The 27,032-nt window shown below is 50.4% G+C and overlaps 1 protein-coding gene across 3 annotated transcripts; it reads left to right on the top strand.

Annotated features, from left to right (window-relative positions):
- Positions 1–18: 18 nt before the first annotated feature.
- ARHGAP25 (Rho GTPase activating protein 25) lies at positions 19–26,507 on the top strand. 3 transcript variants are annotated; one of them, XM_062510790.1, is made up of 11 exons: positions 19–113; positions 3,013–3,206; positions 5,327–5,414; positions 5,771–5,890; positions 8,455–8,662; positions 9,962–10,094; positions 10,779–10,852; positions 11,400–11,521; positions 11,994–12,187; positions 12,658–13,232; positions 13,857–17,589. In XM_062510790.1, exons 1-11 carry the CDS (start codon positions 53–55, stop codon positions 14,038–14,040), a joined length of 1,953 nt encoding a protein of 650 aa, XP_062366774.1. In that variant the 5' UTR covers positions 19–52; the 3' UTR covers positions 14,041–17,589. The 3 variants fall into 3 exon arrangements, 2 of the variants coding, with proteins under 2 accessions (XP_062366774.1, XP_062366772.1); XR_009934063.1 differs by lacking the exon at positions 19–113 and adding an exon at positions 26,428–26,507 and having other exon boundaries at positions 2,569–3,206; positions 13,857–16,969; XM_062510788.1 differs by lacking the exon at positions 19–113 and having other exon boundaries at positions 2,569–3,206.
- Positions 26,508–27,032: the final 525 nt, after the last annotated feature.

The raw sequence follows: 27,032 nt of genomic DNA, 5'->3' as shown, positions 1-27,032 counted from the left end.
CTCCTAAGCAAGCTCACCTTGAAGAAAAAAACCCAAACCTTCCTGACCCAAAATGTCACTCAAGTTGCCACGGAACTGGGATTTCAACCTGAAGATGGATGCTGCAAAAATAGGTACTGTGAGTGTTCCTTTGTGCCCTCCTGTGCCTGAGTGGGTGCCCAGGGCTGGGCCAGGAGCTGGGAGTGGCTGTAGCCAAGCCCAGCTGAGATTTTGGCTCTGGCCTCAGTGGGGGGACCTGGGCCCCAAGTGCCATTTTGGAGAGAGACCGGATGGTTTGCAAAAGATTTGCAAGAAGTGATTTATGAAGCTGTAGGCTAGGGATGCTCTGGGGACAGAGGAACAGGGCTGCTGCACCCCCAGTTCCAGGTTTTGGAGGACTTAAACCACGCAGGCCTGCTCTGGAGGCACAAACCCTACAGAGGCAAGGCTCAGGCTGAGGGATGTGGCCCAGGCTGGAGGGAACAATCTGGTCCTGGCTCGGGTGTCCCAGCCCCTCTGACATCTGTGGTTTCCTCTCAGGGGTGCTGAGGAGCTCCCAGGGCCATGGGACAGCCTCACCCTGGGATCTCCTGAACCCCCTCCTGCCCCTGGCCAGGCTTTGCAGGGCTCTTACCCACCCTGGGATCCTTCTCCAGCCTGGAAACCATGGGAGAACACCTTTGGGAAGGGGTGTGGGATCCTTATGTGGGCTCTGAGCACAGAACCCCAGAGCCTGGGGCTGGGTCAGGCAGCCAGGGAGGGGATTTAGGGTGATGCTGGTGTTGTCAGGGAGGGCTGCAGAGCCCAGCCTTGTTCATGCTCTGAGGTCAGACCATCCATGCTCCTGGCACTGGTGCCAAAACGTGGCCAGGGCCACACTGGGGCTGGATTTGTCCCCAGAGCAGAGGTTGGCCCCAGCTGCTCTCTGCCAGGCAAGGGTGGCCTGGGTGGATTTTTGTGCAAAGACAACTTGGATTTCTATCTGAGGCCACTTTCATCAGAGTGGCCAAACCATTCTCTGCACACAAAGCCCCAGATGAAGGGATGGAGGCCCCAAATGCAAGATAAGATATAGGATGGCCCAGAAACTCGAGCTGGGAGAGGCTCAGTGCCATCTCCCACACTCCAGGGGAGAAATCCCCACAGAATTATCACAGAAGCATCCTGGACTCCTGCACTGCTCATTCTTAGGACAGTTAATATTTCTTTTGCCCAGAGGCTATGGAGCAGTGAGTGAAGTCAATCAGCAGCTCAGAAAAAAAAGCTGGGGGAGACACCAAGGGTTCAGGGGAGCAGAGGGTGGAGATGGGACACAGGCTTGAACCTGTGTTAGTACCAGGAATTGCTGTTTTTCAAGAAAATTTGCTTGTGATGAAATCCCTGGTGCTTCTTGAAGCTTTCAGCTGCTGGATGAGCCTGTGAGTTTGTGTGTGTGCACTGTCTTCGGGAGCGCTGTGACTTCGTTTGCAGAAATGGAAAGTCACATTTGCGAAAGTTTGCAATATTTGCAAATTGCCATTGCCCTCATTTGCTCCTCCTGGCCTGGGGACGCTTCCCCCTCCTCACACCCAGCCCTGGCTGTGGCACAGGAAGTGTTTGGAAAGCCCAGAAAACTGCAGAGCTCTTTATTCCAGCAAAACAGAAATTACTTGGCGAAATCTTTTACTGTTTTTTGTTACAGGCTGCCCAGGTCCTTCCCCTGGGGCAGGAGCAAGGGGTGCCAGGGAGGCTCCTGCCCAGGACAAGGCTCTGGCCGGGGCCAGTGTTGGTGGTGGCCCCTCTGCCCTTTCTTCTGCCACACTTTGGCTCCTGTTTTTAGGGAGAGGGCAGCAGGATGTGGGCTCCTCTCCCTGCTGGAGATCCTGGGGCTGCAGGACCTGAGGACATTTTGGAGGAAATGCCCAACCCCAGCGGCCGTTAATGCAGGAAACACTTTGGGGGCACCACCAAGGAGGTTTCTTGCTCTGGGTGATTTGGGGAGGGGAAGTGGGGAACCCCACTGGAGCCCTGGCTTCCAAGTGTTTTCCACCTCAGGAAATCATCACGTGCAGACCCCAGTGAGGCTGAATTCCCCTGCAGCCAGGGCATTATTTTTGCCTTGCAGCTGTAAATGCAAATTCTGCCCAGCTGGGTTGGCTCGGGTTGGGGGGGGCTGGGGGGGGGGGGGGTGGGCGGTGGCGGTGGTGCAGTGCCTGGTCCAGAGGCAAAAATTCAGTCTGGATGTGATCCCTGCAAGGCATTTACTGTCACAGAGGCATTTGGAGATGCCACAGGGCCGTGCCACAAGCCCTGGCACCAGTGGGGCCACACAAACAACAGACAGGGACACTGCTTTGCCCAGTGCCAAATCCACGCTGGTGTTCTTTCCATCCTTGGAGACTTTCCAGGCCCATAAATGTGAGTTCTGCCCCCCTGGGACCACCAGGCTGTCCCAGAGCAAAGCTGTGACCTCCAAACCTCTGCGGTCGCTGCTGCTCTGGGGAGGGCACAAAACCCAAACACTCCCATTAAAAATAAACCAACAACCCCAAAAAAATAGTGCTAATGATTTTGTTGTCACTTGCAAGACAATTCCTCCCACGCAGGAAAAAGGAAGCACACGCTGGCAGCTGCTGCAGCCACTTCCTTTGTAAACTGGGGCCAGTTCTCGCAGCAGAGCACAGGGCCGGGAGCCTCTCCCCATGTCCCTCTGTCCCCACCCCCTGTGTCTCTCTCTGTCCCCACTCCTGTGTCCTTCTGTCCCCACACCAAGTGTCCCCATTCCCTGTGTCCCCGTCCCCATTCCCTGTGTCCCTGTCGCCATTCCCTGTGTTCCTGTGTCCCCACACCTGTGTCTTTCTCTATCCCCACCCCTGTGTCCCGTGTCCCCACAGCCGTGTCCCTGTCCCCACTCCCTGTGTCCACAGCTGTGTCCTTGTCCCCATTCTGTGTCCCTGTCCCCACAGCCCCTGTCCCCATTCTGTGTCCCTGTCCCCACAGCCGTGTCCCTGTCCCCATCCCGTGTCCCTGTCCCCATTCCCTGTGTCCCCACAGCCCGCTCCCGGAGTGTGATGAGTGGGGACCCCTCGGGTGCCGTGCCAGGCTCCCCCAGCCCTGGGGTGCGGCCGCTCAAGCTGGGCTGGCTGAAGAAGCAGCGCTCCATCGTCAAGAACTGGCAGCTGCGCTTCTTCGTGCTCCGGGGACAGCAGCTGCTCTACTACAAGGATGAGGACGATGCCAAGCCTCAGGTAGGGCCAGGCCACTGGTCCCAGTCACCCCGGGCTGGGCATTTTGGGCTGTCATGCCAAAAGAGGCTGACCTGGAACAGAGGCTGGACAGAGTTAAAGGAACAACATGGGGATTTATTAAAAAGGCTTCAAAGGATTCACCTTGGGCAGTACAAGAGCCCGGCCATGGCTCCACCCAAGATGGATCCTGGTCACGAGTTCTCACGCTTTTATAAGTTTTGGTCCATTTCCATGTTGGGGTTCATTGTCCAATTCCAGCTCCAGGTTCTGCAGTCCCATCCTCCCAGATTCTCTCCTCAATTCTCTGCTGTTTGAACTTTTTGGGGCTGAAGCTGCAGCGGTGTCCTTGGTTGTGGGGTTGGAAAAGGATTGTTTCGTGTGACTGAGCTGTGAGGAGAACTTGTAACACTTGATATGGAGTTCAGAGTCACGCAATAATGCAGTGCAGAATCTGGGAAATATAAAAGCTAAACCTGAAGGCATCATTCCCTCCCTAGGGAATTGGGAGTGTCTGCACTGGAGTGGAGAAACTTTGGGGTGATTTAATAGTGGCCTCCCAGTACCTGGAGGGAGCAGAACAGAAGGATGGGGAGAGACTTCACCAGGGCAAGGGGGAATGGCTTCCCACTGCCAGAGGGCAGGGATGGATGAGATTTTGGGAAGGAATTCCTGGCTAGGAGGCTGGGGAACGGCTGGGATGGAATTCCCAGAGAAGCTGTGGCCGCTTCTGGATCCCTGGCAGTGCCCAAAGCCAGGTTGGTCATTGGAGCTTGGAGCAGCCTGGGACATTGGAAGGTGTCCCTGCCCATGGCAGGGGGTGGCACTGGGTGGGCTTTTCCCACCCAAACCATTCTGGAATTCTGTAATTCCATGAAATGTTTTGGGATGGGTCTAGGGTTGGGTATTAAAGGAATTTTCTGCCTCTGGACAGTAACAGAGATGAAACGTCCTGATCAGGAACCTCATTGATGCATTTCAATTCCTCAGGTCCCACAGAGCCCAGCAACTTGGGTACTGGGAAAACTCAGTCCAGTCACCAACTGGGCACTGTTACCATTTCCCTGGAGAAACGAATTTTATTTTATTTTATATTTTTTGTTATATTTTATATTGCATCGTGTATTTTATTTTATTTTACATTTTATATTTTATTTTATTTTATTATTTTATTTTACTTTATTTTTTTTTATTTTCCCACCATTTTCTCCATGCTGTAACTCACTTTTAGAGTACCCACCACCTTTTCCTCCTTTGGAGAAATTTCAGGGGAAAGTCCCCTCTGCTGGAAAACCTGTTCCCCCTACAAAATTAAAAAAAAAAAAATTATAATAATATCTTGGTAACCTCTACAAAGTGCTACCAGAAGCAAAACTCATCTCAAGACAAAAAGAACACTCCCAAAGGGAAGGTGATCAGTGGATCCTCGGGTGGGAGCCTTGTGGGATCCAGCTCCCATTTCCAGGGTGATGGGGAGGAGCTGGAAGTGGGATGTGGGAACAGCAAAGGTTTTCATGGCACTTCTGGCAGCATCCAGCCCTGCTTGGTGCCTTCAGGAGGCTGAAATTGCTGAGAAATTTCATTTCCTGGCCCTCGAGGCCTCCAGGGCTGAGTCACCCCAGCCCCTCCACCCACAGCCAGGGGAAGGAAGGACCACCTGTTTTTCACTTTATTTATCAATTTCCTATCCGTTTTCTCCTTTTTCTCTACTCCTCTCCTGCCAGCTTTGGGCTGGCTTTTGGGTTTAAGTAATGCTGTATTAAAGGAATGTTTTCCTGCCCCTGCCCAGCAGAAACAGCATGTTCTAGGGTTCTGCCCAAGTCCATTCTCCTTCGTTCTCCCTTCTTCCCCTCCCAACAAGGGCTAAAAGGACATGAGAAGTGAGGAAAAGAAAAATAGGAAAGAGCAAAAAAACCAGTTTTCTCTTTCTGAGAATCGCTCCACTGGAAAAAGTGGCATTTAAGAAGTGACCCTCATTGCCTGACAAGTCATTGAGTACACCTGTAGGAATATATCTGTATAAAATGATCTCCTGGAAGGTGCTGGAGGGCAGGACTGCCCGCCTGGGTGGCAGTGTGACCTCGCAGAGGTGGCACTCAGGGCTTTGCTCTGCTCTGTCCTAGGGATGCCTGTCTCTCCAAGGCAGCACCATCAAGGTGGTGGCCACTAACCCAGAGGAAGGAGGGAAATTCATCTTTGAAATCGTCCCAGGTGAGGATGCTTCACTCCTCCTCCTCCTTGCAAGTTTTTGGGCTGGGCTGGCCACCCAAAACCCCTCGGGAAACCCCTTCCCTGTCCCTGTGCTCCCACTTCTTCCCAGAGCACTGCGCCATGGCAAGATGAATTTCTTGCCCTCGATATCCAGAGCCCAGGGCTGGGCAGAGCCCAGGGTGAGGAGCAGCTCTGCCAAGCTGCAGCTGCAGCAGTTTCTGTTCCTTCCTTGCACATCTCACAGTGGGAAAGCCAAAGCTCCGCTTCCCCTGCAGCCAGCGGGGCTCCGAGAAGCACTTAACAAAGAAAACAACAAGGATGTGTCTTTTCTGCTCCTGACATGTGATTTTTTGCAGGAGTGGCTGGGGAGCAGAGCCGGGCAGGGCAGGACTCGTGTGTGCTCATGGCCAGCTCGCAGGCAGAGATGGAGGAGTGGGTGAAATCCATCCACAGGGCACTGGGCTCGGCTGCTGGAGGTAAAACGGGAGCAGGGACAGCTCCTGCAGCCGGTCTCCCCCTGTCCTCCTGCACTTCTGGGTGAGGGTTTGGCTCAGAAATCCCTGGAAAATGGGGCTGTAACATGTCTCTTGTGACTGCCCCGGGAGCTGCTGCAAACAGAAGCAGTGGTGAGGAGCCTGGATGAATATTTCTGGGCTGGCTTCATCTTCTTTTGTCAACTTCCTCCTGAGCCTTTTGACGCTGAAAATGTTCTTGAGAACAACCCTCATTCAGCGATAAAGCTTTGAAAAAAAGGTGGTATTTCACCTGCAAACCCCCTGGCTTTGCTTTTCCCCTGGCTTTTCTTGCTCAGCCCATCCTTTCTGCCCCCATTTCCTCTCTAGCCTGCCTGGGTCACACCCTCACCCTCCTCACACCCAGGCCTGGAACAGCTGGGAATTCCTTCCCAGAATCCCATCTAAATCTCTCGTTCAGCTCAAAGCCATTCCCTGTGTCCTATTCCTCCATCCCTTGTCCCCAGTCCCTCTCCAGCTCTCCTGGAGTCCCTTCAGGCCCTGCAAGGGGCTCTGAGCTCTCCCTGGATCCTTCCCTTTTCCAGGCTGGACACCCCCAGCTCTCCCAGCCTGTTTTTCCTATTTTTCCATTGCATCCCTGAGTTTTTCTGCCTCCAAACCAGACCAGGCTGTGCCCTGGGGGCAGCAGCATCACCCAGCTGAAAGGAGCATTGAGCCAGGAATTTCCAGGGCACTGTCGAAATGGGCTCTAATATTTAATGACAGCTCCGCCCCATCCTTTTTAAGCTTAGGAGGCTGTTGGTCTCTTGCAGCTCAATTAAGTGACACTACATGAAAGAAAATGCAAATTTATAGCAGCACAGAGGACAGCAGAGAAGTCAGCGACTATGGAGCTGCATTTTGTGACAATACAGAGGTTAACAGATCCCAAAACTCCCAAAACTTGAGGCTTTTGGCTTCAGTCTAAGCTGGGGCAAGATGAGCATTTAGAGGAACCCCTGCATGGGAGAGGTTTTGGCCTGGGGAGGTTTGGGCATGGGGAGCAGCCCCATGGCCCAGGTCCTGTGAACTCGTTGCACACTAAGAAGCAGAAAAGCTGCAGAGTGTGAAAAAAACTGCAAAAGCATCTCCAAGATCTCGGTGTGGTTTTGCAGGGTTGGCTGCCACTCCCACGGCCCCGGGGAGGTGTCCTCAGAGCAACAAACCTGCAGTGAAATAACTAATTCAATATCAGCTACCAAGGCAAAGAGGCAAAAAAAAGGAGAGAGATTTGCTCCTGGTGTGCACAGGGACAGGTTTATGGTCATTATTTACAAGTGTGACCCGGTGACAAATGAAGAAGCCCCAGGAGCAGGCAGGTGCTGACAAGCCTGGTGGATCCAGGTGAGACGCCCTGCATTTTCCTGCTCTGGGAATGATTTCAGCCTTCAGAGGTAAGCACACCACAGGCACACTGCTAGGGCAGGAATGTGGCAGAGGAACAGGGGACCCTCTGCCACTGACATTCCAGAGATTAAATTGGGATTTACCATGTCTCTGGCCATGGCCCAGGCTCTGAGGAGGAGGAGCTGGGATCCAGGCTGCTGCTCCTGCTGCAAGTTCAGGAGGAAAATGCCACTTCTAATGCCAAGGGAAGGTACCAGCCCCTGTGGAGCACAGCTGCCCTCAGAGCAGGACAGTTTCAGGAGAGGGGACGGGGAAGAAAAGCAGCTGGATCAGGAAGAATTCCAGCTCCAAATCCCTGCAAGGATTATTTCTTATTTCTTGGTGGTCTCCTGTGCTTTCTACACCTCTCAGCTTTGTGGGATGAGCTTCCTTCCCTCTCTGTTCCCTGTCCCTCTCTCCCTCTGGATCAGCATCCTCCTCACAGGCAGCAACCCCCAGGACTTGCCTTCAGTAGTTTTGAGAACTGTCAGCTATTTGGAGGAGCAAGGAGGTTTTGTTTTGCCATTTTTTTCCTCAAGAAAAGCTCTGCTTCCTGCAGAACTTTCTTCCTGCAGAGGGGTTTGCAGTGTTCTGCTGCCTGTCAGAGCAGCAGGTCCTGCTGGCCCTGACACCTGGGGCAGGTGAGGTGTCCTTGATGCCTTGAGAGGCCACCTGGAGCAGAGGCTAGACAGTGTTAAAGGAATAAAGTAGATATTTATTAAAAGACCTTTAAAGGATACACCTTGGGCAGTACAAGAGCTACACCCAAGATGTAGCCCTGTATCCTGGTCACGAGTTCTCACACTTTTATAAGTTTTGGTCCATTTCCATGTTGGGGTTCATTGTCCAATTCCAGCTCCAGGTTCTGCAGTCCCATCCTCCCAGATTCTCTCCTCAATTCTCTGCTGTTTGAACTTTTTGGGGCTGAAGCTGCAGCGGTGTCCTTGGTTGTGGGGCTAGAAAAGGATTGTTTTGTGTGACTTAGCTGTGAGGAGAACTTGCTGACACTTAGTATGAAGTGCAGTGTCACACACCAATGCAGTGCAGAATCTGGAAAATATGTTAGCTCTGTTCAGCTTTAGTTAAAGCTGAACTTCAAGGCATCCCCCAGAGCTGAGCTCTGCCCTGTGCCCTGTCCCCAGCTGTGTTCGGGCAGCCCCTGGCAGACACCATGGCCTACGAGCAGAAGCTGGGGCAGCACCAGGTGCCCATCCTGGTGCAGAAAAGCGCCGAGTTCATCCGGGAGCATGGTGTGGGTGAGGAGGGAATCTTCCGCCTGCCTGGCCAGGACAACCTGGTCCGAGAGCTCCGGGATGCCTTCGATGCCGGGGAGAGACCCTCGTTCAACAGGTAACACTGCTTCCCCCTCTCCCACCCCTGAATTCCAGGGAAAAGCAGCCAGTCCCACCCCCTAGAGCCCAGAAGTGCCCTGCAGGAAAGCTGAGCCCTCCAGAATGGCTTGAGGAGGAGAGAGGACTCGGCAGAAAACACAAGAACAGAATCAGAGGGGAATGAGAGTAGATTCCTGGAAATAAAGGAAAGCACACAGCCAGGGCAGGATTGAGGGGGGATGTTAGAAAGCTCTTGCTGCAGTCCAGGCACCCAGGGTGCCCAGTGGAGGATATTGGTAGGTCCTACAAAAACACAGCTCTGAAAACGTCTCTCTGTGTTTATGCATGTTTGTGAAAATAATAGTATTTTACAACCCCAACCAATACTAAAAATAACTGACCTGGGGAACTTTTGCTTGAAGTTTATAAGAGTTTAGCAACTTCAAGGTAGGTCAGATCAGAAGCCCATGGTCTTGACAGTGTCCCCTTGACAGGATATAAAAATACAAGGTCTGCAAAGCTGCAAACATCTGTCCTGGCAGAACATCCCCAGGAATTGCTGCTGCTTTGAAATCCCAGAGCTCCATGCTGGGGAAGGTGGCTGAGCAGGGGAGGATCTGCACCTGGAACCCTGGGAGCCCAGCACTGGCTTTGCTTGGAGTGGGAGTTGGCAGAAAGGTTTTGCCTGAGATGGGACATGGGAGAAGGGCTTTGCTCCCTTCTCCTTTGCTCTCTGCCCCTTTGAATGCAGTGACAAGAGCCGGGCTGGTGCTCCAGAACTGTTAAATTGTAAAATAAGGTGGTTCCGTAGGTAAGTGAAGAAAAGTGTTTTTAGGTTCACAAAGCAGAGCAGGGAGATTGAGACAATCCCCGTGCCAAGGGCACCTGCTCTTGGCTTTGGTTCCTGCAGTGCCCAAAGCTGTGCCCAAAGCTGTGCCCAAAGCTGTGCCAGGGTGGTGGAGCAGCCAGAACAGGCACTGCCTGTCAGGCTCCAGGATGTATAAGGTAAGGGCAGCTGGGTAAAGCTGAGACTGTGACTCTGTGCTTGCTCAAAACTCGGGTTTGGGAGGGGGCAGGAGACCTCTAAGTGAATTTCCTGCTACCCCAGCTCAGCCCAGGTGTGGACACTGGGACCTGCTACTGCAAGGCAGGGAGAACCTTCCCCAAGCCTTTATTTCCCTGGCTTTCCATTCCCTGGGTGCCCCCAGGTTGCTCTGGCCTCCCTGTTTCCATCTCTCTGTCTCCACAGCTGCACACAGAGCTCAGGCAGAGCACTGTGGGGACCTGCTGGGTTTGAGTTTCCCTTTGCACGTTGCAGGGACACCGATGTCCACACCGTGGCCTCCCTGTTCAAGCTGTACCTGCGGGAGCTCCCGGAGCCCGTCGTGCCCTGGCTGCAGTACGAGGATTTCCTGCTCTGTGGGCAGGCTCTGGAAGCTGATGAGACAAAGGTAGAGATGCTTTTGTTTTCCTCCTCCTGGCCTTAAAATCAGATTCAATGCCAGGGCACGCTGGTGAGCTGGAGGTCCCGTGTGCATGGCAGTATCAGCACAGGTTTGGAATCTGGGGAAGGAAAAAAGAAAAAAAAATTAAAAAGAAAATCTCCCCCAAAGCCACTGGGGTTTCCCAATTTGGCCACATGGGCTTGTGAGTTTTAAAGCTTAAGTTTCTGCTTTTCTTTGGGGTTAAAGGTGTTTCCACACAAGACACCGGAGGAGATGAGGCAGGATCAGCTCTTGCAGAGCTCATCCTGCACATGCTGGGCTGGAAGGGACCCTGTTCTTTCTGTGGCTGCCCCTCCTTGCTGAGCCCTGCAGAACCTCTCTGTGTCCCACAGAGAAATGGAACTCCAAGGGGAGCAAATGCCAGGAGAATCAGTCATGGAATAACTAAGTTTGGAAAAGATTCCCAAGATCATCAACTATGACCCAGCTCCAGACCCAGGGTCACCACTGACCCCTGTCCCCCGAGTGCCACCACCCATGTCTGGAACACTCCCAGGGCTGGGGGCTCCCCCACTGCCCTGGGACTGGGGGGTGGCAAGGAGGAGACCCCACACAAGCCTGGCTGGGGTGACCAAGAGCTGGGTCCAGACATGCCTGTGAATCCTCCTGGAGCTCTTTTTCACCACTTAGGGCCACCAGGAGCTCCTGAAGCAGCTGTCCCTCCTCCCCAGAGACAACTACAACCTCCTCAGCTACATCTGCAGGTCAGTGCTCTGCATGAGGCATAGACAGCTCGGGTTTGGTGTTGGGGAGCAGAAATGTCATCCCAAAGGACGACTTCTCCAGGCAGAGCCTTCTTAAGCTGTGCTTTGGGTCCCTTTGAGCCACCAGATCCCAATTTCTGTAGAGAATTTCAGCCCCTGGGATAAGCCCCCTGACAATGTCTGAACATGAAGCACTACCCTCAAACTCACTTATAAATGAAAACCAGGTGTAGTTTTCCTGGACAAAAGCCTTGTGCACCAAAACTTCTGGGCTTCGCCCAACCTGGGTGGTTTTTCTCTGGTTGGAGGTTTGAGGCTGGGATTCCCTTCTTTTTTGATTTGTTTCTGAGGAGAGCAGCTCCTCACATGGTGGTTTTTTTATTCTGGTGCCAGTAAGACCCAGCTCCAGTTTAGTTCTAAGGCTGAGTGTTTCTGTCCTTGTGACTGAGAGGAAGAGCTGGGAGGATGAATCAGGATTTTTTCACCAGCAAGGCTTTTTGCAGTCTTCCACCTCTGATGTGAAATATTTGCTCTGGAATTCTGGCAGGTTCCTCCATGAAATACAACTGAACTCCAGCATCAACAAGATGAGTGTGGATAATCTGGCAACAGTGATTGGAGTGAACCTCATCAGACCCAGGATAGAGGACCCTGCAATTATCATGAGAGGTAAAAGGGACTCCTGAAATAACTGCCCTAGGAACACCTGGCATGCTGAAATCATGAGCTGCATCCACAGCCTCAAAATTAAAGATTTTCTGTGGTGGAGCTGAAAGAAAGCCAGAAATGTGCCCAGGCACAGTGAGTACACAGTCAAGCCATGTGTTTGATGGGCTGTAAAGGTGTTTATGATGGCAAAAACCCCTCAGGAACTGACAAAATGACAAAAACATCCCACTGCATGTTCCCTTCATGGAGTTCAGTAGGTTCAGGAATTTGGTGAGGTCATCTCTGTGCTGCTTAGAAATGTGGTTACTAATTTCCTTTTGCTCATTATTTACTTTCTTTGGCTTTATGATCCTGCTCCTTGTTTTCTGTTCCATCTCCATTTCAGACACCAGAAAGACCAAGCAGAAAACCCAAGTGGTGGGAGGGATCCTGTGGCACTGGGTTTGCCCCTGACAATCTCTAGTTCCTCCAGGCACACCCCAGGTCCAGAAGGTGATGACTGTGCTGATCAGTGACCATGAAAAGCTCTTTCCCCCATCCAAGGATGTGCCTCCCTCCCCACTTGCCCAAAAAGCCGAGAAGAAAGCTCCTGTCCCTCGCAGCTCCGTGGGCTGGGGAGCTGCAGAGGACCCCACAGTACTCAGAGGCTCCACCCAAAGGCAAATGGTGAGGATGGATCCCCCGGGGAATCATCAAAGCTAGTTAATTGAATGTGTGGTTAACTGTGGCAGGCTCTGACAGGGCAGTGAGCCCTCCAAGCATTAGCTATTAATAGGCTAAAAAGCTGTGTCTGTCACTCGTGGAATATTTACATCAGGAAAATGATGTAGATAAACTTTCCACTTTCCTGTGGAAAATCTGCTGTTCTGGGGAATATGAAAACTCCCAAAGCTTTTTGGCTGAACAGCCAAGCACATGAAACCTTTTCAGCTCAGGCTGATGAAGGGAAAACACTGAGGATTAAAGGCTTTTTTTCAAAGGAATCTCTGCAAAAGTGGTAAACGTGGTGCAATTCAAAATGGCTTTTTATGGAAAAGTATGGCCATTCTGCCAGCATGTTGAAATGCTTTGTAAAGCTTGCAGTGACAGCAATGGCTGTGACCTGTCTACTCCAGGGCTGTTTTTCTGTTTTCCAGAGGGATCACCCCAATTCCAGCAACACCCCTGGCCCAGCTGCCACCTTGAGTATCCCCAGGGAGGACACGGAGTCCGAAGACACACTGGGAACGTGGAATACACAGCCAAGGAAAAGAACTCAGACTTTGCCTATGAGGAAATCCCTCCTGGCAGTGGCTGCTCCGGGGGAGAAGGGCAGCAAGGAGAGAAATGATGTCCTTGCCAGTGACTTTTGGAAAAGCAGCACACGCCCCATGGCCTCCGATGGACACAAGAGAACGTTGTCTCATGATCTTTTTAAACTGTTGGACCTGCACAGGGCTTCAGCCTGTGAGAGTGCTCCCCCCTCCCAGGCAGAGAGTGGTGGGGAGGGCAGCGGCTCCAGCCCCAGCCCTGCCAGCAGCATCTCCGAGAAGGAATTCCTGCCCTGCTTCAGTCCCAGCCACGAGCCAAAGGAACCAGCCAGTCCCACCAGCAGCCCTGCTGAGAACCCCAGCCCGGAGCAGGAGAGCAGGGAGTTCCTGCAAAGCATGATCCTCAAGCTGGAAAAGGACATGGAGGCACAGAGAAATGACTACGAGGAGCAAATTAAAAGGTAACTGCAGGGAGCTGCTTTCTGCAGAGTGGGAAATGTGCAGCTCATGTTGTGACAGCAAACACTACCAGCAATGTCAGGTGGTATATAATTGCAGTGATTAATGATGAAACACAGTATTCAGCAGGCTGTCTAAAAATCACTGTGCTGCACTGCACGAACTGTGCTCTCATCACAGTGGGTGATGTATTATTACAACATCAGTACTCCACAGCTCTTATTACATCATTCAATGGCACTGCAATGTTCCTACATTCCTTTGCACTGTCATAATACCTGTTATTACCATGACATTGGCTGTTAGACTCTCCAGAATTCACCAGTAGCATTATTACACCATTGGTTGTAACCATCTGCCCCACATGTTGTTACTATATTATGATTATTATCCCATTATCAGTACACATATATCACATTTATTGATTTATTACATCAAGTTATGTGGCCACTGGTGGGCTCAGGACAGCATCTCTGGCTTGTTTTGGGGCTGAGGTGAGACTCCCTGAGAACCAAATGATTTCCCAGCCCTTTTCCAATCCAATCCAATCCAATCCAATCCAATCCAATCCAATCCAATCCAATCCAATCCAATCCAATCCTTTTGTGCTTTGTTTCCCTTCACAGTCTCCAGGAGGAGAACTATGAAGCCTGGGCCAAAGTGGTGAGGCTGAACCAGGACATGGAGCAGGAGAAGAAGAAGTGTGGGGAGCTGGAGCTGAGGCTGATGAATGCAGAACGCTCAAAGGAGGAGCTGGAGAAGAAAACCAAGATGCTTGAGGAGGAGTTAAAAAACTTAACCCACAAGTAAAACTGGTGCCAAAACCAACTAGGAGGAGACACCCAGCTTTTCACAGACCCCAAATGCAGGTGCACAAATGCATAGGAACTGCAGGTTCAGAGCCAGGGTCTTGTATTGTCCACTGTCCTGCTCCTGCCCACAGGCCAAGGGGGAGGAAGGAGACCAGAGCTTAGAGGCTGGTTCATGCTCTGAACTAGAAAATCTCAAAAATATCCTTTAGTGCTTTTTTGGGTGTGTTTATTTCAACTCTTCTTTCAGCTGCTCAGGTTTCCTGGAGAACAGACCAACACTTCCTGCTGCTCAGTCAGAATTGCACTCAGAAGTTTGGGTTATGGGCACGTTGTGCCTTGACAAAAAGAAATCAGAAGTGTTCCTCCTCCAGCTGCCTGTCTCCTTGCTGGAGATATGCACAGGCAAAACATCCATGGATCCTGGATCTGGGCAGGCAGAGGAGTCCCAGGCCCGGGGAGGCACAGCCCTGGCTGGTGGCGATGTTCACATCAATCCCCAGCTGGTTCCTGCTCTCCTGGGGCAGCACAAGGCTCTGAGATCTCCTGCAGCATCACCTGCTGTGCTGTGCCAGCCCCCACACCAAGGCTCCAGGAAGAAAATCCCACCATCACACAAACCTCTTCAGTTCGGGGCTGTCCAGCTGTTCTGAGTCACTTCCCCACAGCTGGCTGTTCCTAAATGCAGCACAGCTGACAGAGCTTGGAAAGCACCTCACCCAGCTGTACCTGCAGCTCTTTGTGCAGGAGTAGTCCATTAGCAACTCCAGCACAGAAATCCTGCATTTTCCCTGATGGACACACTTCAAAGGATGACAAATCTGGACTTTTTTAAGGCCCCTGCTTTGGAGCTTTGTTGTTTCTGAAGTGTAGAACAGGATTTCCTCAGCCGGCTTATGGAGCCCTGGGTTTGCACCCCAACGAGGATGTTGGGTCTTTCCCCACCAGTGCAAAGATCCCCTGGACCCAAAAGTGTCCCTGTGGTTGTTTGTGACCTTTCTGCTTGTCCTCACCCCTGCCAGAGTCCTGGCAGCAGCACCACAGTGCTACCACAGCTTCTGGTGGAGGAAAGAAGAATGACAGGACTCTGGACAGTTATTTTCTTCTACAGTAAAAAAACCTTTCATTTATTTATTTGAGTAGGGGGAACATCCCAGCCTAGAGTCTTGATGGGGACAGGAAAGGGAAAACCACAGAGATCTGCAATTTTCAAGTAGGGCCAAGCTCTGTGCCAGGAATGGTGAGGGGAATCACAACTCTGGGTTCTGCCTGCTGAGGACTTGGTTTTGGTGAGGTGAAAGCTCACCCCCATACAGGCTGCAGAGCTGTGTGACAGGGAAAATGAGCTGGAGAAGAAAGGAACACAGAGGAAAATGTGGGAAATGAGGGGAGGTGGGAGTGGGAAAATGTTATTGGAAAATAAAAGCCAGTGTTGGCTATAAAGCACTTGCTGCTCTCAGCCTTTCTGGGGGTAGGGGGCGACTGGTTTAGCCCTAAAACTGAGCCCAGACTCATTCTCAGATACAGTTTGGTGCATTGAACCCACCTTTGCTCAGCTGTGGATATAAAGTCTGGGGAAGGAACAGTTTGTGAAAGCTGAGCTGCATTCAAAAACCCAAGCCCTGAGTGGCTCATTTGACCTATAGACCCTGACTCCAGGGGTTTTCCTTTGCACAGAACACCAGAGACCATGGAGCTTCTCACTGTCTTGCCCACAAACCTTCACACCAGGGAATGACTGTTAGAGAAGCCTCCCGGGTCTCCTGCAAAATCCCAAGGACCCACAGCCAAGGTCCTCTGCTCTGCCAGGGATCAAACCTGAGCACAGGGTTTTAAATCTGACTGAAAGGTTTCAGATCTCAGTCTTGGCGATGGGAAATCTCAGTGAAGATCATGGTGAGGATCTGCACTGGGTGGTGTGCTTGGACCTACTGGTGCAGCTCCCCAGCTTTGTGGAGGGATGGACATCATGGAGAGGAGTCCCAAAAGAGGGCAGGGTGGGCTCAGCCATCCTCCATGACCACCCAAAGCTGCCCTCCCCACACCTGAAGGTCCCACACACCATGGGAGTTGTGTCCTGAAGTCTTTTTCATTTTCTTTTTGCTGCTCTCCAAGTCCCCACCGTGGGACCTGTGACTTCTCAACACTCAGAGGTTCCAAAGTGTCTGCCACCATTTCACAGCTGCCACTCACAAGTCTTTCCTGGGATTTCAGATGACCTTGACAGAGCTACTTCAGTGTTTATTTGATTTTTTACCTCTGCAAGAAGCTCCTCAACAATCTGAGCATGAGGCCCAGGAGTCATTAGGGAGAAACTTCTCTGAGGAGTTCAGGAGCAGCATCGTAAACATCTGGGCTGGAAATGCCACACGCTCCTTTCTGCAAAGATCAAAAGTGTGAAGAGGCCAGTAATTCCTTCACAGCAGACTGTAATGACGTGCAAAGGCTTGGCTGAAGCTCAGAAATCTCCACGATGAGGACAAGTGCACGTTATTTAAAATAAACTGCACATTCCTCCACTTCCTCTCAGATAGGCAAAACAGCCCCGTGGCTGTGAGGATCAGAGGGACTCCTTTGAAGATATTTCACCCATTAACATTTGCAGTGTTTATAGAGGTCATCTGTGAAAGAGAGACTTTCAAATAGAGGTCAGGTGGGCTGAAAATTCCTGAGAGCCTGGAGGGGAGAAAGACATGGGCACCTTGTGAGCTGCTGCTGCTGCCATTGGGTGCTGTAAGATAATGAGGATTTTTTTTTTTTTTTTTTTTGTAAATGAGCTTTTTCCAGAGACAGAGAACCATGAACTGCCCATTCCAGAGCGGTGAAACTGCACCCTTTTCATCCCTGAGGGGGTGGGTGCCCTCTCTGCTCAGCCCAGAGCCTGCTCTGGATTTTCTGCACTTGCACATCTTCTGTGGAGACCCCACAAGGTGAGATTCCCCAAAAACTGACTGGTGCCCATCCTGTATTTCCTCCCTCCCTCTACTTCTGCAGCCAGGCCATGAAGCTTTTTGGGGTGCGAGCAGCAGAGAATCTCTCCTGTTCCTGGGCCAGGGGTTGTAAAGGACATTATAAACTCACAGTGGGGGTTTCGTGGCCTTTCAGCTTAGCAGGTTTTGGGCGTTGATTCAGGATCCCGTGGAGAGTGTGATGCTGCTCCTGTCACATAAAAACACAACAGAATGTCTACCACAGAGAAGAAAGATCCTTTCCAGCCCTGTCCTGTAGGCTTGGAAATCCCTAAAAAGAGTTTTTTCACCCCTTAACCCTCCCAGTGCACTGTGAGGACACAAGAGCTTTACCAAGATGATAATGCTGAGATCAGACTGAAGATTTTCCTCTCCCTTTAAATGTGATGTGGCTTTCCAAATTAGAGCTATTAAACCACAGATCCCAATGCATCAAAAACTGTTAAATCATTCAATGTGGGGTGAGGGTAAGATACCATTTAGGCCATCCTTTCAGTCCCCTCACTGCATTCTTTGTGCTAGAGCAGAAAGTCTGCTTTGCTCTTCTCGGTATTTACTAAATAAATTAATTTAGGAGTTCACTCTCTTGTTGTTCGGTAGTTGTAAAATTATCCTTCTCACATTATTATGTTTGGATCCCAAGCCAGTCACGCTTATTGTGACTTATCCCCTCATATTTATCAAAGTTGTGTTTTTGGCACGATAGTAGCCTTCCTTTTTTAGCCTGGCCACTGCACAGAGGAGCACGTTGCTGTGGGAGGCGAGGTGGACGTGCAGGAAGTGTCCAGCCGTGGCTGAGGAGGCCTTGTCCAGACCCCAGGGGCAGTGAGAACATGTTGTTCTCCCTGGCAGTTCCAGAGGGATGCAGTCCATCCATCCTTCCTTTACTTGGGAGCTGAAAGGTGCCCCCAGACCAGGCTGCTTTTGGGAAGAAAACACCACCAGGCTGGGTGTAGGAGCAACTCTTCACCAAGGTGGGGAGGAAAACGAGTCCTAAAGGTTGGCAGCAGTCTCCCTGTCCCACTTCCTTTGGGTTTTCCTGCCACCTTGCTGCAGCACTGGGATCTACGAAGCCACAGTGGCCTGCAGGAGAAATAACCTGGGAAAAAGAAACATCCTGATAATGCCAGGGAACAGCAGCAGGAAGCATCTGGGGTAGCAGGGGCTAAGAGTTGTCCAAATGAGATCTTTGGAGAAAATTCTCATCTGTTCCAGCCCCAAACCTGCCAGTTTAGGAGCTGTGAGATGTTTAACTATCCTGAGTGCTGGTGTGTTGAATATGGCACAGAGGCTCCAGTCCTTGGAGAATCCATGCTGCCGAAATCTCCCTGCATGAGGATCCCCACCAAGGGCTCCCTTCGAGCAGGAATTCTGCCTTTCCTCTGCAAGGTGATTACCATGAACAGGAGTGCCCAGCAGGCAACTGGGGTTTCTCAGTAACTTCAAATACAGAGGCAGGGATTTGGGTGTGATTTTCCTGGCTGTGGGGCAGAGCAGAGGCCTTGGTGGTGCTGCAGGACTCCGGGCTGTGCTCAGCCTTCAGGAAACATCCGAGAACCCACCGAGGTGAGCGGCCTGCCCAGCAGAGAAGGAAATATCACATTTTCTCCTGTGCCCATCACGGGGGGGGGGGAAGCTTCACCAAAAGTCCTTTTCACACAGAACCCTGTCCCTAAGGTGTCTGTGCACCCCCTGAGTGGCCAAGGGCACCGACGCTCCTGGCGCCGTCAGCGGCCACTGGTGCAGCTTGTGAAAATTTGCTTTATCACGCGTAAAAACATGATGTGATATTTCATCCCTCTTCACACAACGTCCCGATAACAGGGGCTGGGAACAGGGCAGCATTCCTGTAATCTCAGCTGGCCCGAGCCTTTGCTGCATCCAGGGAGAGATTCTCCCCCAGCCAGGGAGGCAGGGGCTAGGCTTTGACCTCTGGCTAACAAAATGAGGATAAGCCTTGGCCTGGCACCTGCATTCTGAGCATGTGAGAGGTAAATCTTTCCTTTCCCTGGCAGTGCTGCCATGTTTCCTTCCTCATCTCCCTGATAAAGGCTGTCTTAGGCTGCCATCCAGCCGGAGAGGCTCCCCTTGAGCTCCACGTGCTCTGGGTGAGATCCACACTCAACCCCTAAGGCCAGTGGGGGCTTTGAGTCTTTTCAGCGACACCTTTACCCTGTGTGTCCCTTCCTGTAGCTCCAGGGATGGATCTTTGAGCGCTGTCAAGTGTTCCCTTCACATGCATCCATATTTCTGATGCCACTAAAAGTCTGGTGCTCATTTGAAGTGCTGAGAGCTCTATGGAAATGCCTTTCCAAAAGGAGTCAGGAGGTCAGCCAAGCACCCCAAGGACAGTTGTTCCCAACACATCAGCTACAGACAGCGCTGAGGAGTGAAAGGTCAAAATATCCACTGGAAACTGGATGCTGTCACACTCTGGGAAGGGATGTTTCCACTGGGGGACTGGGAACGTGTAGCTCCCTTACTATATCACTCCTATCTGGGGTAAAGAAAGCTCTGTAAAGTGTGAAATGGGGATAAATCACATTTACAGTTTGCAGGAGATGGGACACATGTTCAGAGACTCCTTAACTCCACAGAGCTGGATCTATCCCCTTGCTGGCAGGGGAGAGGCATTGGTGTGGGGTCAGGGAGAGCACAGCGGGGGATGGAAAGGCAGCAGCAGATTAAATTGCTGTCAGGCATCCTGACTTGCTCCTGCTCACCCAGAACTGAAGCCCCACTGGTGATGGCAAGCAGGATGGCTTTTAAAAATAAAATTGTCTTTGCTCCATTTGTCAGCTGTTGAGAAATCAGAGGCAGAGAGAGCAGCAGGGGCAAAGCTTCCTCACATCCCACCCCAACCTTGGAGCTCGGATGTGGTTTGCAGGGCTCAGGCTGCTCTTTGGTTCCCCTGCTTGACCTCCCCATCCTCACTGGGCTTTGGGACCAGAGCAAGGAGCCCTTGGCCCATGGTCCTGCACCAGGATGCTGCACCTGCAGTACCTGGGCCAGAGTCTGCACCTGAGTGCTCAGCTCAAACCAAACTGATTCCTCTGTCTGTCCCAGTGAAGGTCAGGCCATTGAGGGTGCACATTTTTGCTTTTCCAAAAGGCACAGAAGTGATGAAACCTTTGAAAATATCTGCAGGGTACATATGAAGCAGAGCCAAGAGTTGGGGGTCCTGAGTCCCAATTTAGAGTAGAAATATTTCTGATAATAACTTGATCACCAGGTTTGACCCTTCCTTTTAGTAACTTTGGGCTGAAGGTTTGAGGCCAGAAGTGTTAACAACATCAGTGTCTATGGTGAAGACAGTGGCTTCATCCCCTGGGAGGAATGATGCAGGAGCAGGATGGTTATTGACAGGAGAGCAGCTAGGAGTGGCCAGAGAGGTGCAATTCTCCATTCCCAGAGGTTTTATGCTGTCCCAGTGGCTCCCAGTCCCTCTGGAGCTGCTGTGTTCCCATGGCAAGGCCCAGCTGCCCCAGCTCTGTCCAAGGGGTGACAGAGCAGGGTTAATGCAGCTCTGGGAGCTTGCTAAGCCCTTGTTTAAATCCTCTGCCTGCTCTGGAGCTCATTAGTGCTGTGCACTGAGCAGTGTCAGGGCTGGTGAGGGGCAACCCCGCCAAGCACTGCCTGCTCTGCTCCCCTGCCATTAACTCCCTGCTCATTATCTCCAGTGCACTAATTAGGGCCCACAGAGGAAGCACAAGACACACAATCAATATTATTGGGCCAAATTTGCAGCTGGTGTAAATTGCTGATGGGCAGAAAACAAGAAATCCCAAGGAGAGAGGAGGGAACACATCAAGGAAAGTGACTGTGGATGAAAGCAGCTGTTTTCCCTGCCAGAATAATGTCAAAACTGGTGCAAAGCTCCAGAGAATATTTAGGATTGCAGGCTATTGCTATTTTCTGTCTGTCTCAGCAGCAATCCACTGCTGTAAGTCAAAATTGAATCACTTCAACCCTTTTTGACAGCTGCATCAGCCCATGGGTCTCACACTCCCTCAAAGAGGGTGGATCCCTCTTTTAACTCAGGGGGATTCAGTGCAGACCAGGTGAGGAGCACAGCAAGCAACACCTGCAGAGCCCAGTCCCAGGGGCTACAGGAATGCTGCCAGGACTCATTTTCCCTCCAGTTCATTTGCTCTGCTCCAGGGGTCAGCCTGGAGAATCCTCTGGGCTGAGCTGGGCATCTAAATTCGGGAATCATGGAAGGGGCTGGGTTGGAAGGGACTGAAAGCTCATCCAGTGCCACCCTCTGCCATGGGCAGGGACACCTTCCACTCTCCCAGATTGCTCCCAGCCCTGTCCAGCCTGGCCTTGCTTACTTCCAAGGATCCAGGGGCAGCCACAACTTCTCTGGGCACCCTGTGCCAGGGTCTGCCCACCCTCACAGGGAACAAGTCCTTCCCTATATCTAACCAGAATTTATTTAACCTGAACTAATTTTAACCTAAATTTCATAAATACCCTAAAACCTGGCAATGATAAAAGCAAGCAGAGCTTGAGCACTGTTGCAGTTTTGCTCTCCCAAAATTTTCATCCCCACTGTGCCCAGCCAGCCAGCAGTGACAGCTCAGGAAATGGATTCCACCAAATCTCACAACAACTGATGGGAACTGCTCTAATCTCTGGCAGATAAGGAGTTGCTACAGCAAAGCCAACATAAACCTGAGCTCCCTGGCAGGCTGGGCTGTTGTTTAGCTGCTGTTGCTAGCCAGCTACTGTACCTGATTGCAGAGACCACCCTGCCTCTAGACCTTCTCACTTAACTCGACACATACATTTTCAACACCATGTGAAGCTCCCAGCCTGGACAGGCTCAGTCACACAGAGCTGAAGGACATTGCCTGGGGAGCTTGAGGGCTGCAGCCAGCATCCCTCAGCCTAAAGTCACCACAGGCACAACTGGCAGTAGCTCCTGCAGAGGAGTTATGTTCATATGGAATGAATGCAGCTGCCCAGCTAAACTAAAACATAGTGTGTTGTCTTTGTTGGTCGTTGCAGAAAACAAAATATTTGGAGATAAGGAACAAGCCAACACCCTCCTGTTCAGGAAGCATTGCTCTGTGTCACGGAAATCCATTCCTCTTGTATAATTTCCTTTATTGCAGGCTTGTGGATTGCTCTTATCCCTTCTTTTTCCTATCTTTACTTAAAAAATACAATCAAAAGTCTTGCTAAGCCCTTGAAATGCTGAGCAGGAGGTGGATTTGTGCTGGGAACAGAATCACACTGAACATGTTCTCAGGGCCAGACAAACCTGGGTGACTCTGGGCCATGCCAGGGCTTAGCCCCGAACCTTTTCACACCCAGGAAAATCACACCATTACTCTGCATGGCTCAATAGAGGGGAAAACCCACAGCATTTCTCCTTTTAATATCAAAGTAGGAGTTTTGAGTAAGATGAGGGTCCTGTTTTGTGGCTGTTTTCTGCTTTCTGTGGCACAGCACATTCCTGGCTGCCCTGCACCCCTGACACTGCCTGGGCCAGAAACACCCAGCTGTGGCCAAAGGCCTGGTCCCAGCACTAATACCCAGCAATAATACACTCCACATCACAAACCTCTTCTTCCAAGGGGTGCTGATAAGAATTTCCATTTTTAGTCGAGGGCAAATGAACCATTCGGCCTTCATTTGTTGCTGCTGCACTTGAAGAAAGAGCAGAAGCTAATTTTTTAACTTTTCCTGTAAATAATGCATTAATGAAGACAGATGGGTCAGCAACATAAACAAAAGCTCTATCTCAAGCTGGTTTTGTTCTGGTTTTGTTTCCCAATATAGAAAGCAAACCACCACCACCCCAGTTCCCATCCTATTAACAGTGTTTGCACTCCAAATGTTGAACTGGGTTATAAGGAAGTTTAAATTAACACTGGGCTGTAGTTTTTCAAATGTTTGAAGCAGATGTTCAAGTGCCACTAAATCTTCCTGGTTTTTTTACTTCTTCCCCCCCCCCCCCCCCCCCCTTACAATCCCAGTAGATTTTGCAGGGCTTTGGCTCAGTGTGTGTCACAGAAAATCCTAAACTGCACCTCTCCCATTGTGCTGTGGGTAACCCAGGCACCAAACTGCCTGGGGCTGTCAAAAAATCACATTTTTCTTTGGTAATTGTGCACTGCTGCAGGTTCTGGTTTGCTTTGCTCTCTGAGCAGTCTCAGAAGGGTAGTGCAGTAGTTTAGGGGAGGAGGAATTTGGAATAGGTTCCAGCTGCTGCTTTGGATGATTTTTCCAAAGTGAGCTCAGATTTGGGGAGGTTCATCTCGTGCCTGTATCTCCAGAGGTGCTGCTCACCTGGCAGGGTACAGACACCTTGGAAAGAGATGTGTCCACAATATCGAGGAACACATTCTTCCCCCCGACAATTGGCATTTGGTCCCCCCCCACCCCAAACAGGATGGGCGTGAGCCGGCACAGGCACTGCAAGGGAGAGGGGTACCCTGCTGTCCTGGCTGAACAGCTCCATGTCCCCAGGCTCTCAGACCACCCCAAAGAGCCCAAAGCAAGGGCAGGGCCAGGAAAACCTCACTGAGCTGTTGGGTTTGGCACTCAGAAAGTTGGGAATCTGTATCCTCAGTCAGCTCCACTGCAGAGTGAGCCTGGACTCCGGGGTCACAGCCCAGGGAGGGATAATACAGGGAGGCTTTGGGGAGAAATCTCTTTGAGGAATTGGAGCCCACGTGCAGAAAGCTCAGAGATAGGGATCCTTTAAGGGAACCTCAACCTTCCAAATGCTTGGTGAAATCTGGCCTGGGTGCTGAGTGTTGGCTCAGGAGACAGAGCTGTCACCTTTCTTGCACAGGTCCAGGAATGAGGAGGATGTCTTGAAGTTCATGCTCTTCTGGAGGCTCTGTGTGTGTGGCTTTAGGAGCAGCAGTCCAAGACCAAAGCTATTCCCTCAGCTCCCTCTCTGACCTGCTCTCCAGGCTCTTCCTCTCTGGGATCATTTGTTTTGCTCTCACCCCTTTGCCTGTTCCTGCCTGTTTAGCCTGAAAGCACTGCCTGGAATTTTATACAGCATCCAGCAAAAAGGGGGCTCCACAACTGCTCACAATTTCTTATACATGTTCAATTAGAAACAGATAAAAGCAAAAATCCTTCTGATGCTGATGATTTCACTGAGACAGGGTTGTTTTAGTTGCTTACAATAATTCAGAGATGGATGGATGGATGGGTGGATGGATGGGTGGGTGGATGGGTGGGTGGATGGATGGATGGATGGATGGATGGATGGATGGATGGATGGATGGATGGAAAGATAGATACTTCCACAGTGAAGTCATGTTTTCCCAAGCCTTTCTAAAATGAAGACTGAAGATTTAAATAAAAAATCTGCTGACATGTTGAGATAAAATAGATCAGAAATGAAAGGAGAATAAGTGCACACCAGAATTTAATGTGACAAATAAAGTCTTTTAGAAACAGAATTCACAGTACTAATGTGGATGGGTGGATGGATGGAAGGAAGGAGCACAGAAACAAAGAAAATTAAAACATGCAGTGGAACATTTCTTCAGGGACTTGGAATATTTTTTTCAGGGACTTCTGGGACTTCCAGCTTGGCAGCCCTGGCTCTTGTCACACCCTCACCCTGTTCTTTGTGAGTGTTGTGTCTATTTGGACAGGGGTTTTAAACCCAAGCACTTCTGAACTTGTAGGAACAGCTTTGATTTGCTACCTGGGGAAAGATCTTTAAGAAATAACTTTCCCCCTGGCTTTTTTTAAAATCTGATCTCTGTCATTGAACTGCATGAACATCCAAGAAATGCCTTTGTAGGGTTATGTTGAAAAAAAGGGCAAAGGGAAGATTTTGCTCATAAAGCAGCTATGGAATCCTGACAGACACCCCTGATAAATGAAACAACATTCCCAGGAGTTCTGATCTCAGGTGCAGCTGAAGGATTCAAGAGATGCTCAGTTTTCTCCCAGAATAGCACAATGAGACACAGCTTCACTTCTTTCACCACAAACTCTGGCTGAAATCCTCCTTGATCAGCAGAACAGTCTTCATTTCTTTATAAAGAGAAGTTACTCACATCAACAGACTGGCTGCTCCCTGATTCTGATGGACTTCCATTGGTATTTATTGACAATTTTACTGATTTTGTAGAAGTTCACACATGCAGCTGATAAAATGACATATTGCCTGTGTTTGCTTTGTACCAGCAGTGCTCCATCAAATCTCTGACAGACAGAGAGTGAACCTCTGAAAGACACAGGGTGCAGGCACTTCTCTGCTTTGCAGTGTGGCCACTTGAGAATTTAGTGAGACTTTCACATGTTTATGGGTGATTGCAGTGGGTTATTTATTGGTTTTAAGGCACAGCTTTCCCCACAGCCTGTTCAGAGACTTTGGTGCTGTCAGGGGAGGACAGGGGGAAAGGCAGGAGGGCAGATCTCTGCCACGGGACCGCCCGCAGAAATGAGATGATAAAAGCAAATGTCGGATTATCTCCCTAATGCTGGATTATCACTCCTAACAAGGTGAATGGCTTGTCTTGGCAAATGGCTTCATAACAATTGTGGATAGTTTTGAAAGGGTCTGTGTGGTCACACTTCAACCGTTGGCTGCTGCAGCTGATGTCAGCAGAGCAAATGTCACACCTCTCCCAAATTCCTCCAGTGTGCCATGAGCCATGGGCTCTGATTGCTTGGGGGAAAGATCTGTCAGAGGTGTCAGTCACTCACAGGGTGAGGAATAAAGCAATATCACAGCCCAGGGTGCAAGCCACTATCTGGAGACTGCATAACTCTACATTAAACTACACAGCTGAGCACTTAGAGCTGTGATACCCCTGCAAGAGGAGCTGTAAATTGGACAGTGCTCCAGAACTCCACTGAAATCACTGCAGTGAGGGAGCAGCTCTGCAAGTGAGGAGGTAACTGAGCCATGTGGAATTTGCAAGTATCTAGGGGAGGAAAAAGAAGTCAGCAATCTCATTTTGTGTGCCATACAACTCAACAGAGGTATCATGTAAAGTAGGATCAGTACAAGGTTTCATCCAAGTGGGATCACACACAAGCACAAAAATAAAACATTCTCTATTCTACATTATATTACAAAGGCAGCAGTCAATAAATAGGTCAATAAATTATGGGAAGCACAGAAGAGTATGTGTGAAAATGGGTGAAATTTGGTTTAGCTGGTGCGTGATAAAGTCTTTGGTGTTCATTCCCATGAAGTGTTGGAGTGATTCTTTCAAAGACCCTTATCACTTCCAGGGAAGATTACTTTCCCTTAAAAGTGTAAAACAGATGCAGGGACAGTGCAGTAGGCTCTGGTACAGGCTAAAAGAGCCAACATCACTTACACTTTCCCAAGAATCTGACAAATTTGCAGCTTAGTATAAATAAAGTGACGGGTCTATTGTTTCTCAGCTCCAACACCTCCTTATCACCATGATTTGTTGCAGAAGAGTGGTGGAAACATGGCATGTGACTCCATCTGTAGAGTCTGCGGGGAGGAATATCCCTGGGAATCAACAATTCAGCACTTAGAGAAAGGTAAGATGCTTGTGTCCCACTGGCACGAAGGGCTCTGCTGTTCTGCCTGTCACTGCTGGGCCATTCAAGTTGGATTATGCAGTTGCATCTCATGGGATTTACTGACTGGGAACAGGGATTGGTTCTTAGCTGGTGGAAATTTTGAGGACAATTTTAGCTGGTACAATTCCAAGGGTTCAGGAAATTTATTGCACTTCTTTCTGCCACCTAAAGCTCTGGCCCTGGAGAGCCAACCCCCAGATGCTGCAGCAAAGCCAGAGCTGCCTCAGTGATTTTGTCATAAACCTGCATAGGGGGAATTTCTTGCCTTGGCCCATGCCTGACACTGCTCCTGGGCCATTTGCTTTCCTTAGAAAGATGGGAAAGGGGATGGTGCCCTTCTGCTCCAGATGCCAAATCTTCCCTGCCAGTTACCTTTGACTGAAACAGGGAAAGAGTGAAGGAAGTATTAAGAAAAAAGGAAAAAAACACCCTTCTTTGTGCCTTAGTGATTCAGAAGCTTCAGAATTATCAG

The sequence above is a fragment of the Cinclus cinclus genome, chromosome 29 (assembly GCF_963662255.1).
Source record: "Cinclus cinclus chromosome 29, bCinCin1.1, whole genome shotgun sequence".
In the NCBI taxonomy this organism is placed as follows: Eukaryota; Metazoa; Chordata; class Aves; order Passeriformes; family Cinclidae; genus Cinclus; species Cinclus cinclus.
The sequence above is the reverse complement of the archived record's forward strand: the minus strand, read 5'-3'. Positions and strand labels throughout refer to the sequence as shown.

What these genes read in the sequence shown, in the direction of transcription:
- ARHGAP25 (XM_062510788.1), top strand. Translation starts at nt 2,661, where the DNA reads ATGTCCCTCTGTCCCCACCCCCTGTGTCTCTCTCTGTCCCCACTCCTG. An exon ending in TGGAAGCTGATGAGACAAAG is followed by an intron (nt 10,095 to 10,778) that starts GTAGAGATGCTT and finishes TTCACCACTTAG; the next exon opens with GGCCACCAGGAGCTCCTGAA. An exon ending in CTCCTCAGCTACATCTGCAG is followed by an intron (nt 10,853 to 11,399) that starts GTCAGTGCTCTG and finishes GAATTCTGGCAG; the next exon opens with GTTCCTCCATGAAATACAAC.